Genomic DNA, 17,938 nt, shown 5'->3' with positions numbered 1-17,938 from the left:
AGATCCACTCATTTGTTGCATGTATCAGTATTTCATTCCTTTTTATTGCTTAATAGTATTCTATCATACAGATGTACCACACTTTGTTCATTCATTTACCAGTTGAGGAACATTTGGGTTGTTTCCAGTTTGGGGTAATAATAAATCTGCTATAAATATTCACCTAGATGTATTGGTGAAAACAAATATTTTCATTTCTCTTAAATAAATGCCAGGAAGTTGGATTGCTGAGCCGTATTTATGTTTAACTTTATGAGAACCACCCAGACAGTCTTCCAAAATGTCTGGGTCATTTTGCACTCTCATCAGCAGTATGTCAGAGTTAGCATCCTCACCAGCACACAGTGTGTTTTTAGCTTTTTAAAAGCCACTCTATTAGTGGTAGTGGTAGGCATTTCATTGTGATTTTAATTTACACATTCCTAATGCTCAGTAATGCTGAGCATCTCCTCATATACTTATTTGCCATCTATATCTTTTCTTTGGTGGCACGTCAGTTCAAATCTTTGCCCTTTAAAAAATTAAATTGCTTGTTTTTTTATTATTAAGTTTTAAGAATTCCTTGCATATTCTGGATACAAATCCTTTATCAGGTATGTTTTACAAATATTTTCTCCCTGTCTATGGTTTGTCTTTTTATTTTCTCACAGGCATCTCTCAAAGAACAAGAGTTTTTAATTATGAAAAAATACAATCACAGTGGCTTCTGTGACTGGGGAAATTAATTTCTGGTTTTATTTAATTTTAATTAAACTTAAATAGCCATATGTGGTTAGTGACTACCATATTGGATGGCACAGCATCTTAATGCCTAAATATGCTTTCAATGAATAATATGTACATTTAAAAAATTCTTTTACTATTCTAAGTTTGTTTAATTACATTTATTGACATATAGCATTATGACTGTTGAGTCTAGTAATAAAGATAGGGGCTTACATTTTCTAAATTTTCTTTTTTCTTTTTCAATTATTAATTTTTATCATGTTTTATTAATGTCTCAGTTCCAATGATATTTTAGAAATTGAAAAGCCTGTCCCTTCACCACAGATAGTCTGAGAAGCACTGAACTAGATGGATGTTGTACATGAGAAAAGGCCTTGTCTCTCTGGCAGGGGTATTCCTAGTTGTTAATCCAACAAGTGGCATTCTGGAGAAGGACGTGATGGATAGGGTGAAGGAATGGAAGACTATATTAGGAAATGTGATCAGAGAAATGGCTTTCAGAGTTAATGCAAAACAAAACAAAACAAAAACCCAGCACTGGGAAATTTAAGAACTGTATCTATGGAACACATTTTGGGTAATAATTTGTAAGAAGTAAGTTCTGCCTGTGTTTTAAATAAAATGAACACAGGGCATTTGAGGGAAGGACTGATGTGAGAAGCTAAGTGGGTCATAGGATTGTCCCAGGGAACTGGGCCAGACAGTGTAGTTGATGGGAAATAAATGATGGGGCACTGAGAAAATATGAGAGGCAAGAGATAAGAAAGAAGTCTCTCTATTGAAGAACACAATCCATACCAGTCCATATCAAAACAAATGCGGCCATGTATCAAGAAAAAAAATGGTTTCTGATTTCATTTCTATAGTCACACACTAAGTTTAAAGAAAAGTAATTACCGCTATCAACAGCATTTATGAAAGTATCTTGTTTAACTTGTCCAGAAGACTCATTGTGTCTTGAATATAGAGCTTTGTTTTACATTTATGTCAGGTTTTAATGAAAAATATAAAATGACAGCCTTGTTGTAATAAGCCTAAAAATGCAGAGGTAGATAAAGAACAAGTTAGAAATCTCCTACTTTAATTGCAACCTCTGGGAGTTGCTTAAAATTAATAGTACCTCTCCATATTATCTTCATCTGTTCCTATAAAACATATAAACATAGTTATATATTCAGTGGGTAGCTGCTGGTTATAAAATTGTGAACAGAAAGTTCCCGTCGTGGCACAGCAGAAATGAATCCAACTAGGAACCATAAGGTTGCAGGTTCGATCCCTGGCCTTGCTCAGTGGGTTAAGGATCCGGCGTTGCCGTGAACTGTGGTGTAGGTCACAGATGAGGCTCGGATCTGGCATTGCTGTGGCTCTGGTGTAGGCCAGCAGCTACAGCTCCAATTAGACTTCTAGCTTGGGAACCTCCATATGCCGTGGGTGTGGCCCTAAAAGGACCAAAAAAAAAAAAAAAAGTGAACAAATGAAATACATAACTTTTTTTGGTCTTTTTGTTTTTCTAGGGCCGCACCCACAATAAATGGAGGTTCCCAGGCTAGAGATCCAATGGGAGCTATAGCCGCTGGCCTACACCACAGCCATGGCAACGAGGGATCCGAGCCGTGTCTGCAACCTACATCTCAGCTCAAGCCAGTGCCGGATCCTTAACCCACTGAGTGAGGCCAGGGATGGAACCTGCATCCTCATGAATGCTAGTCAGGTTCATTAACCACTGAGCCACAATGGGAACTCCCAAAATATATAACTTTTTAAATTTAATATAGTCATCCTACCAAATAAATTCATTTAGATTTACTTCAGATTTTTAAATCTAGAGTACAAATTTACTACCATTTATTCAGCTGCTCCTCATATGATATACATTTAGATGATTTTGAGGTTTTTGTCACCACGTATAACACTGCATTAAACACCCCTGTGACTGCACACTGTTTTAATTTCATTGTCATGGATATCTAAGCCCTAAAATACAACCTTTCAAATGCCACTTCTTTCCCCCCATCCTCCCTGTCATTTGGAGAACAGAGCTGAAGGGAGACTGAAGATGAGCCGGGAATGCTGGTAATTACTCCATATGGCACACAGCCAGCAGCCTCCTGCTACAATATTTACGTCCTGTTCCATTGAGATGGCACTCTGCTCACATGACCCAAATGCAGTTCTCACTCCACCAAGAACACAGCCGGATCCAAACTGCATTGGCAGCTTTGCACATGCTCCGTCTGGCCCTGTGAATCCTCACTCACCCATTGGGATTTCTTCTGGTTTAAAGCAACACACCAGCTGCTGAAGCTCCGTGACCTCTAGTGTTTTCCTGGCCCAGATCCAAGGCAGGTGGCCCCCCCATGAACGGTATTTTTAAGGGTTTGAGCTTTTTTTCTGTATTGGGTGAGGATTGGAGGGTGTATAATACTTACACACGGTTATAGCTGATGAGTGAGACCATAAGAAGTAACTCTTTTTCCTGGCAGGTATTACAGGAATAACACTTACCTATTTCCATCTTTTGCCTTGACAACGACCTGCAGCTCTAATGCACATTTAATCCTCAAACAGAGGTCTTGGCAAGGGATGCTGTGTCTGACTGTTGTGTTGACTGTAATATGTGAGATGGTGTTTTTTCCTCTCTAGAGACCTAGATGCTTTTTGCCATTCTGACGCTGAATGATGAGACAGGCAACCATGGATTTCAGCACTCCATCTGTGTTTGATCAGCAAAAAGGTAAATGTGCTGCTTTAATTCGTCCTTTGGTTCTATGCATCTTTAGTCCAACAGTAGGGATTTGCAATTGTACAGGGAGAGAGAGGAGTGAGTGTGTGTGTGTGTGTGTGTGTGTGTGTGTGTGTGTGTGTGTGTGATGTGGAAAGAGGATTTCATATGGGAAACAAACCTGTTCTAGATGTTCACTTCTTATTTGACCGCATTTGGAAGGGAAAAATAAGCTTCTGGTCCATTAGTCTTGTTAAAGTGCTCCTACCTGCAAATTTTAAAAATTGGATTTCAGGCATATCAGGTATTTCTGATAGTATCATCTTTATTCTCATTAGCTTTTTGTTCAAATCTTTAAACTATATATATTATAATAAGTAACATAAAAAGAAAAATAGTGTATCTTTTCAGTATACTAACCCAATATCTTATTGCTATAGTTTCATAAATATTTTTTGATTCCCTTCAGGAATAGATGTAGCCCAAATTTATGCTGTAGTTGATATATTATCTCACCCAAGGTTGTGTAATAACTTATCACTGTTATTATTGGCAATGAAAAGATGTGACCTTCTTATAATTTCCAGAGTGAAAGTAATTTTCCATATGAAAAGATTTCTGTGAAATTGACCCATCCTTATTAAAAAACGTGTATTCAGACATACGGTCTAGGTGTGTACATTTTGCATATGCAGTGTGTGTGTGTGTGTGTGTGTGTGTATAACACCTTCGTATAATTATGTATCGTTTCTCTGTGTGTATAGGAAATTTTCATTCTTTAAATACTGTAAATATTTTTAGAAGATTTTAAAAATATCTGATATCTGAACCACCTTCAGTGATCCCTGAGTATTCTTCAGAATCCTAAAATCCTTTGGTTATTTACTTGTTTTGGCTACAGTGTGAAAATGGTGGTCCGTGAAAGCCTCATTAAGAAAATTCATTGCTCTTTCTTTTTCCCTTTGCCTGCTCTAGGCCATAGTGTGTTTACTATCCTTCAAGCTACATCTAGTTTCATGTATGAATTATTTTAGTTCAGTGCTTTGTCAGGTTATAGATTTACATTTTGATTTCTGAATAACTACCGTATGTATGTTTGTGTGTGTGCATCTACGGAATATGCTGGTTCACACAGCGTTTGGATATGAACACCACAGAGAAAGTGATTGCTACAGCTGTGCCCACCACATCCTTCCCCTTTGTACAGTTTGTATCACTGCTGGTAGTCAGCAAAAGTGAAAATACGCTTAGGTCTGAAGACCTCATACTGGCTAAAAATGACACTATTGAGCTATGCAGTCCAAAGAGGAACACAATGGGTTTATTTTTGAAGACTAATTTGAGGGAGCTCGAACTGACTGCAGAGAACTAGCCCTTTGTAATGAATTTATCTGTTCCAGTGTTGTGTCTCCTAACAGGATTGAGCCCGAAACATAGTTAAAATATTTATTTTCTTATAGCACCTTTCACATGAACAATTCATAGCTATTTCTCCACCCTAGGCCTCACTCTCCCCTCTTGTAAGTTAACCCTCTCCTTGCCACCCCATCTCTATTTCTCAATCATTTCTCTCTAGAGGTGCTGAGGTGTGGTGGAAATAGCATGGGTGACATACGTTGCAATGGCAAAGCAACTACTCTTAGCTGAGTGACCTTAGCAAGTTACCTGACCTCTCTGGGTCTTAGTTGCCTCCACAATAAAGTAGAGGAAATGACACTTACCTAACAAGGTTGTTGTGAGAATTTAAAATAATGTATGTATATGGAAGTTCCTGTTGTGGCTCATTGGTAACAAACCCGACTAGCATCCATGAGCGCGCAGGTTCAATCCCTGGCCTGGCTCACCGGGTTAAAGATCCGGCGTTGCTGTGAATTGCGGTGTAAGTTGTAAATGCAGCTCGGATCCCGAGTTGCTGTGGCTGTGGTGTAGGCAGGCAGCTGTAGCTCCAATTTGACCCCTAGCCTGGGAACTTTCATCAGCCGTGGATGCAGCCCTAAAAGTAAATAAATAGTTAAATAATTAAATAAAATAATGCATGTAAAGCACCTGTCACATTGCCTGATGTGCATTAAGCACTTTCAAATTGTGGCTGCTTTTGTTATTATTGTTGCTGTTATAATTACTACCACCTTGGACTATGAGTTCCTTAAATGTGAAAGACCATTCACTTCTATCTCTAGCTTGAATTTAGCAGTCCTCAGAACAAACGAGGTTTTACTTAAGGCTGGTGACTAGAGTATGTTAATTATTTTTTTTACACCTCCAGGATACCATTAGAGCAACCCCTAGGATAATAATTAACTAAATGATACCTAAATAATTCTGTTGTCACATTAATCCTTCCACCTCCCTAAAAGCACGATAGGCCATAATAGGTTAGACCGTTACAGATTTTAAATATCATATTGTTGGGCAAAACCATGGTGAAGTAACTTTCTCTTGAAAATTTGAGCATGAGTGGGTCTTTAGTAGATGGTTTTCCTTGAATTCCTAATAATCGGGGAGTCAAAATGCTAGTTGCCACTAGTTTTACATGTAGATGTTGACAAAAGACTTTACATCTAGAAAGATCTTAGAAGTCATGTAACGCACTGGTTCTCAAACCTGGCCGCATATATGGAGTTCCCGTTGTGGCCCAGTGGAAACAATCTGACTAGTATCCATGAGGATGCGGGTTTGATCCCCGGCCTCATTCAGTGGGTTAAGGATCCGGCGTTGCCATAAGCTGTGATGTAGGTTGCAGATGCTGCTCAGATCTGGCATTGCTGTGGCTGTGGCGTAGGCCGGCAACTGCAGCTCGGATTTGACCCCTAGCCTGGGAACTTCCATATGCTGCAGGCGCAGCCCTAAAAAGCCAAAAAAAAAAAAAAAAAATCAAAATCACCTGGACAGTTTTTGAAACTGCTGATTCCTAAATGTCACTGAAGGACATTCCAGTTTAATTGGTGAGGAGCATGGCCTGACAAAGCTCTCCAGAAAGTTCTGATAGACCACAAAGATGGAGAACCACTCATTCCATCCATTGCCCTTATATCACAGATGGGAAAAATGAAGTACAGAGAGGTTAAAAGGTGGGTCCATTTCTGTTAATAACACAGCTGAGTAGTAACAAAGGGGACTGACCCTGGTGTTTTCTATCCAGACAGCAGAATAGGAATCTTCTTTTCAGGGGCAACCTCTGGTCTTAACAGCTATTGTGATGTGGGGGTAGGGCTCAGGCAGCTGTGGCTTATGGTTGCCCAAAGAATGGTCAGCAGTATGCACTTGAAAAATATAATGCATAATGACGTTCAGGGCTCAAACCAAAACAGGTGGATTTGGTAAGTCTTAGTCCTACCAACTGTGTTGTTCTCTATTTTTCTTTAGTAGAGGTAAGAAAACAACCCTATGCCCGGGTCTAGGGGACAGATGGTCTTTTGCTCAAGTCCTATCTCAGTCCTTGTTCCAGTTGCACAAACTTGGGCAGACTGATTGATCTTCTCATCTGTGGATAATGTTATATATGTGCAGGGTTGCTGGGAGGCCTAAAGCTTGGGTATCTGCCTGGCCAAGAGGATTGAGGCCATGTCTCTGGCTTGGTTTGTGAAGTTGTGAGGGGGGAAGCCTGGGTCTCCAGAGCTCTCCACTCCCACTTTGTGCTTCTTGCTTTCACCATAGCAACATCTCTCTGGTCCCACGTGCTCTTCCTGGCTGTCTTCCCTCTCCAAGCCCACACGCAGGAAAGGACCTGTAGTAAAATCATTTACTAAAGAACACAAAGGTTCCTGTTGAGGGTGAGGCTCCAGTTATGTAACTGAAGATATTTGCATGCTAAACTGTGCCTTCAGAAGGAACCCAGGCCTCAGAGAGAAAATGGGAGTAAGAAGAGTGGTCCCAAGGGCCTCAGCCACTCCAGCCCAGCCCAGGTTCTGTGAGCAATGCTCGAAGAGGCTGAACAATGTGTTTGCAGGCACCTGGGGAGGCTGTGGCCCACCCTCCTGGGTTTTCTCCAGCAGAGCTGTTGAGAGAATTTGATGATGGGCTCAGCCCTCCAGTCCAGATTAATGCAGAGTATCCTTGTCCATCATCCTTGTAACAAAGTACCACAGCCGGATGGCTTCAAACAACAGAAATGCAATCTCTCACAGCTCTGGAGGCCAGAGTATGAAAGCAAGATGTCAGTAGGTGTTTGCTCCTTCTGGAGGTTCTTGGGAAGAATCTATCCTTGCTTCCTCCAGCTTCTACTGTTTGTGGCTTCATTGCTCCATCTGCCTCCATCTTCACAGAACCTTCTCCTCTGTGCATGCATCTCAGAACTCCCTCTGCCTCTCTTATAATGATACACATGATTACTTTCAGGGCCCACTCAGATACTCCAGGATAAACTTCTACTCTCAAGATCCTTAACTCTGTTTTTGACATGTGAGGTGATATCCACTCCTTGCCATATAATGTAATATTCACAGCTCCCAGAGGCTAGGACATGGATGCACCTTCAGGGCCACCATCCTGCCTACTGCTTGACATGAAAAGAGGTCAGATATCAAGTCCCTTTTCAAAATTATGCAGCCTCATCGCTGGGTTTGCGGTAAAATCTATTCTCATTTCAGCTAGAAGAAAGTTTGGCATTTGGGAGATGGGGTCAAAAGGGCACCTATTTGATGCTGCCTCTGTGCAGGCGCTTTACCCAGATTACATCTTGATAAGAACAAATGTTTATTGAGCACTTAGCAGAGCCAGGCTCTGTGCCAAGGACTGTATATAGACTAGCTCGTTCAATCCTCACCTCACCCCCGTTACTATTACCCCCTCTTTTACCAAAGAGGAAATTCAAAAAGATAAGATACGCTACCATGAGATAAAATGGCAAAACTGAGATTCTAGACTAAACCTGCTTGATTTCAAAACCCATCTTCTTTCTACTGCTGTAGTCTTCCTTGATCAACCATACATTTTAATGAGGAAATAAGACATTAGCAAAAGTTCAAATTAATAAAGCCTGTATTTTTATAATCAAGTTGTTTTCCCATTGTACTGTGGCTTTTTAAAGCTCCCACATGCAGATGTGCTGGTTTTAATTTCTAACTTTTCATCCAAAGTCGAAATGCTAAACAAAAAGAATTTAGAGTGCGCAGATACATAGTTTGCTGAAAAAGCAAAAATTCTAATGTGACAACCAGATGTCTCCAAAGGAAGAAAGGAGTATTTTCCAAGGGAGTTGGGAAGAGACTAAAGCAAAGGCAGGCAAAGGAAATAGGAAAGAAAGTCGATGATTTGGGTGGGCTTAGTTGATTTTAGGCACAGACCTTGAATGGGCATTTGGAATGAAACCCAGGAACACTGAGGATTCTGTGATTGATTTTCAGATTGATGGTCCAGATAAAGGACAATTAGCTGGCAAATGACCATTCCAGAGGTTTAGAAGCAAAATATTTGTTACCTCTGGGAAAATTCTCAGCCCTCTTCCTCTCTTGGGTAAGAAAGATGAGCAGAGGGAATGAGAGGAGAATTATTTTCCCAATCTTCTTGCCCATTCAAGACCTCCCCTAAGCAAACATGTTGGCTGGGAAGCCTGCCCCTCCCTCTTCTCTGCTGCCTTCTTTGTGCTGTCTCTTTCTGTCTTATAGAAACCTCCTATCCATCAACCAGCTCCTGGGAAAGGTGGTGACAGACCAGTCCATTCCTGGCCCTTCTTATGGACCTAGCTAGACGAAAACTCCTGGCTGATCTTATCCACACAACTACCATTCACAGCCTTAGAGACTAGGAAGTTAGTCATTGGGTTGGGGATGAGGGGAGCAGTGTCATTGTCAGCATTCTCCATTACAGGACAGCCCTAATATCCTTGGGAGTGAGGCATCTTGCCGGGGTATGCATCCCAAGAAGGAGAATCTGGGAGTGATATGCAGAGGGAACGAGGCCCACCTGGTCAGCCACATCCCCTGAATCCACCCTGATGTTGTGTGCCACAACTTAGCTAGGTCAGCTTCGGAAGGCAAACCTTCAACCTAGCCCCTTGTTTGGAAATCAGCCAGGTCATCATACTAGGCTTTTCCTATCATCTCCATTCATTCCATATTTCCTTAGTAATTATTAAACAACTGTGTTGAATAATTGAAATCCATGGATTTTTTTGCTTAGATGCAACTATTTGGATGCAAGGATATTTTAATGGAGCCTAAAATAAAAACCACTAAAAGTGTAGCTGTTTTTACTGCCAAATAAGTAGAAAATCAAATATCTCACCCATAACTAAATACAGGACAAGGTGAGAAACTAAGAGTCTGGATGCACTCAAGTCCAAGTTTGGTATAAAAGATAGATATGGGCTTGGCATGGTCTTGCAGAAAGATCACATCCAACCAAGAGTCATATGTTTAGCATACTTATAACTCTTAGGAAGCCTGTCGGTACAAAGTGTTTGCTGATTCTGAAAATTCTCTTATATCATAAATGATCTGCCACTCAGATTTTCCTGTTTGTCTCTTAAAACCATGGTGGTTTTACCTCATATTAATTTTCAACTAATAAATAGGTTTGTGTTCTTAATAAGGGCCCTTCAGTTTGTTTTCTTTATGTAAAATTTTATTTTATTTATTTTATTTATTTATTTTTGTCTTTTTGCCTTTTCTAGGGCCACTTCTTGCGGCATATGGAGGTTCCCAGGCTAGCGGTCTAATCAGAGCTGTAGCCGCCAGCCTATGGCAGAGCCACAGCAACTCGGAATCCGAGCCACATCTGCAACCTATACCACAGCTCACGGCAACGCCAGATCCTTAACCCACTGAGCAAGGCCAGGGATCGAACCCCAAACCTCATGGTTCCTAGTCGGATTCGTTAACCACTGACTGGAACTCCATGTTTTCTCTATGTAAAATTTTAAAATGTCAGTTGTTTATTGATGAGGCTACTCTTGTTTAATTGGGTACATCCGGGGTGGAAGTAGAAGGACAATATGTGGGAAATTCAGCCTATGTGGGAAATATTTCCATTTCTAAAGGTATCCTCAGAGTTTTAAAATATACACATATACTATTTAATAACATTCTAATGCTTTTTAAACTTTTTTGAAAATAATTTTAAACAAACACTGTAAGAATAGTATAATCTTTTACCCAGATTCACCTAATATTAACATTTTATCCCATTTGCTTTATTGTTAGCTCTTTCTCTGTCTGCATCTATTTCCATCAGTGTCTTTGTCTCTCTAGATCCCGCTCTGCGTCTCTCTCCATATATGTATATATGTGTGTGTGTGTGTGTGTGTACTTTTATGTCATCTGCCTGCATTCCAATTTAGTCTCTTAACCCAATGATGTCTTTTACAGCATTTTCCCTCCAGTACAGGACCCAGTCTAGGATTAAGTACTGTATTTAGTTGTCCTGTCTTAGTTTCCTTCAATCTGGAACATTTCTATAGACTTACTTTGTCTTTTATAACATTGACATTTTGGAAATTACAGCCTCCTTCTCTTTTTTTTAAATACCAAGTTCCTCCTTATGGGTTTGTCTGATGCCCCCTCACAACCAGGTTTAAATTATGCATTCCCAGCCAGAATACCATAAGTGACATATCCATCTCAGGTTATCACAGTATTGTTTAAATTCTTTCAGATGGTAAATTGAGATTACAGGTGTTGCACTGTTAGAGAGTTTTTTAAAATACTGGGGTTTCTTCCTAACAATAAAGTTAATATTACCTTCTTTAAAATAGTCAAACAATACAAAAATAAATTCAATGTATAAAGTGTTTTTCATTCTCTTAACTAGCAGAGGGCTCTGTTCTTCAGAGTCTCTTAGAGCCAGCCTGTTCCCAGCTTCTCAAGTGCCAAGATGGACCCTAACAACTCACCCTCTGTGCAGGGACGGGGAGTAGCTTCCAAAGGGAAACAGAGGTGATCAGGCGAGAATATTAACCAGTAATAATAATCAGAAGAGCTTAATAATTGTTTATTAAGCAGCTCCCATTTATTAAGCCAGGCACTGTGCTAAACGTTTCACTCCTATCATCCCACTTGATCCTCAACACAGCCTATGAGATAAACTCCACTTCTAGTCCGTCTGAGGTTACACAACTTATCCAAGGCCACACAGGACAAGGACAGAGGTGCCATTTTAACTCTGGCTTCTGACCCATAAGCCCTCCCCACACTCCTGTTCACCATGAAATTATACTTTCTGGATTTTTATAGCATACCCCAATAACCCCTTCATGACTCCTAGCATGAAGGAAAAGAAATGCAGTGGGGATTAGAATTGCTCAAGCCGCTGTGTCTCCCCTGGCTGGGCTTCCATTTGCAATGATCTCTGCCCAGTGGGCCAAGCTTAGTGACAGGCTGACCTCTTCTCATGTAGGAGTGGATTCAGTCTCCGTGGCAACCTGTCTTTGGAGCAAAGATAGATGCCAGCATCCAAGGAGGAGGAGGAGGCTAAAAGGGTAGGATTACACTGGAATGTGACCTGTGGAACTGATGTGATGGGAACTGGGAATTTGTAAGATCAGAGCTTGGCCTCTAACACAGAAGCTTCTGAAGCCAGGTTCTTTATCATTTTCCTACTCAACCCTTTATTCTGTGCAGCAACAGGTTAAAGTTTCTCCAAGAGGCTGTTCAGAGAGCCCTGACCCTTTAATCAAGGTCACAAATAAACAGCAGTTGATAAAAAGAAGAAGAATTATTTTAACCTCAACCTCCTAAGCTTTGATCCTGGATGACCCTGAGATCCTTTCTGTATTCTCTGACTCACAACAGTATATCAGAACACAGTTTGGTGTTTTAAAAAAATCCTAGGAGCCATGAGTAAAACACCTGATATTTATTTGACTTCAGATATTTTTATCCTTCTTACTTAGTGCTGTTCAAAACTGGTGTCCTAGGAGTTCCCATTGTGGCTCAGTGGTAATGAACCTGATTAATATCCATGAGGATGCTGGTTCCATCCCTGGCCTCACTCAGTGTGTTAAGGATCCTGCATTGCTATGAGCTGTGGTGTAGGTCACACATGAGGCTTGGATCCTGTGTTGCTGTGGCTGCGGTGTAGGCCGGTGGCTACAGCTCTAACCTGGGAACTTTCATATGCCCTATGCGTGGCCCTAAAAAAGAAAAAAAAACAAAAGCAAAACTGGTGTCCTAGAAATTTAGCCACAAGTTGGCTGACTCAGCATGACCACTGTAGAGACAGAGATGCATAGAGATGGGTTCACTGGTATCTGATTTGAGGTAGTCACCACAGAAACCAGTTTAAAGGTGGAACCTGGAAGTGTTTTGTGGCAGAATAGTAGTAACTTGCAGTATTGAAAGGAACTCAGTGAATGTATAATCCAACTCCCTCACTTTTTAATCTGTGAAAACAGTGGTACAGTGTAATGAACTATAACAGCCACTGAAGTCAAACCAAATGATTCAAGTCCCAGTGCTGCCACTCATGTCACTGACCCTTTCTAGTCAGGCCCCAGCAAGGGTCCTTCTGCCCAATGTCATTGGAACTGGTAGAACTAGACCCAGTTTGGTTTAGAAGTAAAGTTTTATTCTTTGATCAAAGAGTGGAGAGGAGCAAGCTCAGGCTCTAAAGGACACACAGACCTCTGTGAGCAAGTGAAACCAGACTAAGCACAAAGGAAAAGTATAAAAGGTTAGACTTCATCATTAAGATTCTCTTTTCCCACAAATTGTTAATGGACTTGGCTGGCGACACTCACTGAGTGACCCAGCTGTTTAACATCCCAATACCTCACTTTCCTACCTTGTAAGTTAAGATGACACTATTACAAAGAATTGTTTATAAAGACTGAGTTAATACATGCAAAGCACCTGCAACCATTGCTGGCCCACAGTAATCATTCAGTAAGTGCTAATGGTGGTTGTAGGGTGGCTGTAAATATGGTTATAATAATCTTCAGAGCAAACCTTACAAAGACTCCATGACATAATGCATACAAAGCACTTGGAACCATGCCTGGCTAGAGTAATCACTTAGCAAATGCTAGTGATTCTTACAAATGAATTACCTAAGGTCACATGGACAACTGGTCTTCCCAGATCAAGAGAACATCCATCCCTCAAGTTGTTGCCCCCTCTGTAATGAATTCACAGCAGAGCACTCCTTTTATAAAACTTATTTTTAAAATTTTATGCAATTTTAAAAGGTTACTTTCCATGTACAGTTGTTACAAAATATTGACTGTATTCCCCATGTTATACCATGCAGCCTATTGTACACCCATTGTTTCATACCTCTTACTCCACTACCCCTGTGTTGTACTTCCCACCACCTAATAACCACTGGTTTGTTCTCTATGAGTCTGCTTCTTTTTTGTTATATTTACTAGTTTGTTGTATTTTTTTTAGATTCCACATATGAATGATATCATACAGTATTTATCTTTCAGTTTGACTTATTTTACTTCACATAATGCACTCCAAGTTCATCCATGTTGCTGCAAATGGCAAAATTTCATTCTTTTATGGCTGAATAGTATTCCATTGTGCATGTGTGTATATGTAGATGTATATATACTATATCTTCTTTATCCATTCATCTGTTGATGGACATTTAGGTTGCTTCCATGTCTTGGCTATTGCAAATAGTGCTCCTATGCCACATTGGGGTGCATGATCTTTTTGAGTTAGCGTTTTTGTCTTTTTAAGACATATAACCAGGAGTGGAATTGCTGGGTCACATGGTACATCTATTGTTAGTTTTTTGAGAAATGCCCATACCTTTTTCCACAGTGTTTGTACCAATTTACATTCTTACCAACAGTGTGGGAGGGTACCCTTTTCTCCACATCTTCACCAACATCTTTTATTTGTGTTCTTTTTGATGATAATCATTCTGACAGATGTAAGGTGATTTCTCATTGTGGTTTTGATTTGCATTTCCCTGATGATTAGCAATGTAATCTTCTCATGTACCTGTTGGCAATCTGCATTTTCTCTTTGGAAAAATGTCTACACAGTTCTTCTGCTCATTTTTTAATCAGGTTGTTTTGTTTTTGTTTGTTTGTTTGTTTTTGATGATGAGTTGTATAAGCTGTTTATATATGTTGGATAGGACTCCCTTATCGGTCATATCATTTGCAAATATTTTCTCCCATTCAGTAGGTTGTCTTCATTTTGTCAATAGTTTCCTTTGTTATGCAAAAGCTTTGAAGTTTAATTAGGTCCCATTTGTTTATTTTTGCTTTTATTTCCTTTACTTTAGGAGACAGATCCAAAAAAATACTGCTGCAATTTATGTCAAAGAGTGTTCTGCCTATGTTTTCCTCTAGGAGTTTTATAGTATCTAGTCTTACATTTAGATCTTTAATCCATTTTGAGTTTATTTGTGTGTATGATGTTAGAGAATATTCTAATTTCTTTCTTTTATATGTAGCTGTCCAGTTTTCCCAGCACCACGTATTGAAGAGACTGTCTTTTTTCTCCGTTGTATATTTTTCCTCCTTTGTCATAGATTAATTGACCATTAAGTGTGCAGGTTTATTGCTCTCTATTCTGTTCCATTGATCTATATGTCTGTTTTTGATAGTACCCCTTTTTTTTATTTGGAAATAGGAAAGGGCAGAATTTACCTGAGCAGGAAAATTATATCAGAAGGAAAATAATCCTCCAGGAAAACTCTTACGGGAGTACTTCTACTTTCCTTTTCCTCTGTTTCTGGGGTTCTGTCCTCTGAGTCTAAGACTTGCCTTCAAGATATAACTCATCCCATTTAAAAGCCACCCTATCTGTTGGCTTCTACTTTCCATGCTGGTGCCAGGCAGATTCCTAGGCTTTCTATGCTATTTTAAGAAACAATCTGGTCTTGCGGCACAGTCTTGCTTTTTAATTTATTAGAGTTTCGTAATACTTACTATTTGATAGAGGAATACTCCCTCAATACTTTTTTCTTTTTTTTTTTTCAGTCTTTTTGTTTCCTCTTTTTGCTTGTTTTTGCTTTTGGAATGATGATACATTCACATCACTTCAAGGTATAAACAATGTACAATAAAAAGATCTTCTCCACCCTAACCCCTCCAGCCATCCAAATCCCCTCCTGGAAGCAAAACAATGTAAGCAGTTTCTTATGCATCCTTACAAAGAGATTCTATGTATAGATAAGAAGTATATTCTTTTTTTTTTTTTCTTTAAATCATAAAGTTACCCATTTCTTTTTATAAATGAAAGCCAGTATCATTTTTCTGAGCCCCCTCCAAAAAAACATTGGATATTTTTATTGAAATGACATTAAAATTAAAAATGAATGTATGTAATAATTAAAACTTGTTATGCTCTTTAGCTGTCCTATCTGAGACCACAGAAAGCATCCAACTTTTTTTTTTAGGGCCGCAGATGCAGCATATGGAATTTCCCAGGCTAGGCATCAAATTGGAGCTGCAGCTGCATACCTACTCTACAGCCACAGCAATGCGGGACCCAAGTCGCATCTGCGAAGTGCACCCCTACACCACAGTAACCCACTGAGTGAGGCCAGAGATGAAATCTGCATCCTCATGGATACTAGTCGGGTTTGTTTTTACTGAGCCATAGCGGGAACTCCAAATCCAACTCTTTTGTTCTGTAGTTTTCCTCATTTAGATGCTGAATAAGTAATACTGAGCATTTTATATTTTCACTGTAAAGAGTTATTTTAAGTGTCTGGAGGAGTTAGTCTCCTTCGTATATTATTTAATATAAAACTATCTAGCATCATATTTATTTTTAAGTCTGGCTAACTTAAATCACTTTATTAATTCTAATGGTTCTGTGGTTAGTTCTATTGTGCCATCTTGGTGCATAGGATGAAACAAGATGGACTGGTTTCAAATCCTGCTCTGCCATTAAATAGCTGTACAACTTTGGGGAAACCACTAAACCTCTCTGTGCTTCAGTTCCCTCATCTATAAGTAAGGGTAAATATAATACCAATTTCCCAAAATTGTTGAAACAAATAAATAGCTTAATTCAAAGGAAATTGTTAGGACAGCACATGGAACATGAGTCATTTATAAAAGTTAGCTTTTATTAAATTATGATAGTTTTGTTCTTCCTTTATGATTATCATCTCATTTCTTTTTACTTCATATCTTACTGCATTAGATAAAGTTTGCCTTTCTTTCTCAGTTGTTTCACTATTAGGTGTGAAGTTTGAAATTGATTAGAAATAAATGTGGTTAGTCAAATCGAAAATGAAATTTTTTATTCCTGGTTGTTAAGCATTTTTTAGGAACAGATGTAAAATTTTATCAAATGCCTTTCTATTTTTTATTTATATAATCATGTTTTTCTCCTTTTTTTAAATTGGTGTGATATATTTTAGTAATTGATACCAGAAAATCAAAACATCTTTATATCTCAGAATAAATTCTATTCAGTTATGGTGTATTATTCTTTCAACATTCAATTGAATCTGGTCTGGTAGAGTTTAAATTATTTAACTTAGAATGCTGTGTTCACAATTGGATCCGTCTATAGGAGATGTGTGCTAACAGTTTATGCTAGCCTTAGAAAATAAATTAGGAAAATTTCACTCTTTTTCTGTGCTTCAGTTTGAGAATTATTTGTTCCTTGATCATGTGACATTTATCTTGGCATTTAAAAAGAATTTACTCAACCTCACTTTAGAATCTTTATGCTATTACCATTACCTTCAGTTCTCACCTTCGTGTACAACCTGCTCTTCATAGATTCATTTCCAATTTTCAATTAATGTGTAAATTTTATTTTTGCCACAAATAAGTATAGACTCTAGCACACTAATGTTTATCCAGCAGAATGCTGAGCCTCACAGCTTCTGGAGAGTGGGCTGCAGGCTGCTGTGAGTAAGAGAGAATGGAATGTGGATTGTTGTCCAAAAAAAGGTCATAAGTTCACTGGAATATGTGAGGAGTTTGCCTTCTGAGTAAATGGGCAGTGATAGCCACTAGTGCACATTGGTCAGAGGGTAGAACCTGAGGCCTGACAGCCTACTGTCTTCTCTGAGTTTCACCACTTATTCCTTGTGTGACTTTGGGTAAATCACTGTCATGCCCTGTGCCTCAGTTTCTCCATCTATAAAATGGGAATAATCCTCATAAATCCTTAAATGAGTTGATTTCTAGAAAAGGTTTAGCACAGTGCCTGGTGTATAACAAGCATGGAATAATTGTTGACCATCATTATGATTGTTATTCAGACAGTGGTGGAGACCCCTGGGAACAGTGCAGTTACAATGGATGCTTTCATAGCTACTGGGAAACAGGTGTTGTCCATAGAAGTGATTGTATCAGACTTTTTGCTAACCCCTGGATTGTTCTGAGTTTTCTGATTCCTTCAAATATGCTACCAAAAATTTTAGAACTCAAAACTGTGCAGAAACCACAAAAAGGCTAAGAACCTTGACTGTAGACAGACCACAAGACTCTATGCAATGTGACTGAGGTGCATCTTGGCTGAATTCCCACATTCATGAATATGCCACTGCAGAGAGGGCCATTCTGGGATCCCTGCTTTCCAAGCCACGGTTCCAGTGAATGGGCTGTAGGAGGAGCCTTCT

At 39.3% G+C, this 17,938-nt stretch overlaps 1 protein-coding gene across 8 annotated transcripts in view; it reads left to right on the top strand.

Annotated features, from left to right (window-relative positions):
* The first annotated feature begins 2,986 nt into the window (after positions 1–2,986).
* ANKRD55 (ankyrin repeat domain 55) overlaps positions 2,987–17,938 on the top strand; it is a 164,092-nt gene continuing 149,140 nt past the window's right edge. For 4 of the 8 annotated variants that reach the window (XR_014831343.1, XR_014831345.1, XR_014831346.1 and 1 more), the window contains exons 1-2: positions 2,987–3,068; positions 3,370–3,460. Coding sequence is in view for 2 of the 8 variants with exons in the window: in XM_021076740.2 (XP_020932399.2) it covers positions 3,403–3,460 (58 nt within the window). In the remaining 6 variants the exon portion in view is untranslated. Of the gene's footprint in view, positions 3,091–3,369; positions 3,461–17,938 lie in introns of those variants that run through there. The other 4 variants (XR_014831344.1, XM_085002273.1, XM_085002272.1 and 1 more) reach the window with 2 other exon arrangements.

Source organism: Sus scrofa, chromosome 16 (genome assembly GCF_054392235.1).
Source record: "Sus scrofa isolate SSC_HxYL_T2T_F1_AM1 chromosome 16, Sscrofa_HxYL_maternal_Yorkshire_Landrace_v2.0, whole genome shotgun sequence".
Classification (NCBI taxonomy): Eukaryota; Metazoa; Chordata; class Mammalia; order Artiodactyla; family Suidae; genus Sus; species Sus scrofa.
The sequence above is the reverse complement of the archived record's forward strand: the minus strand, read 5'-3'. Positions and strand labels throughout refer to the sequence as shown.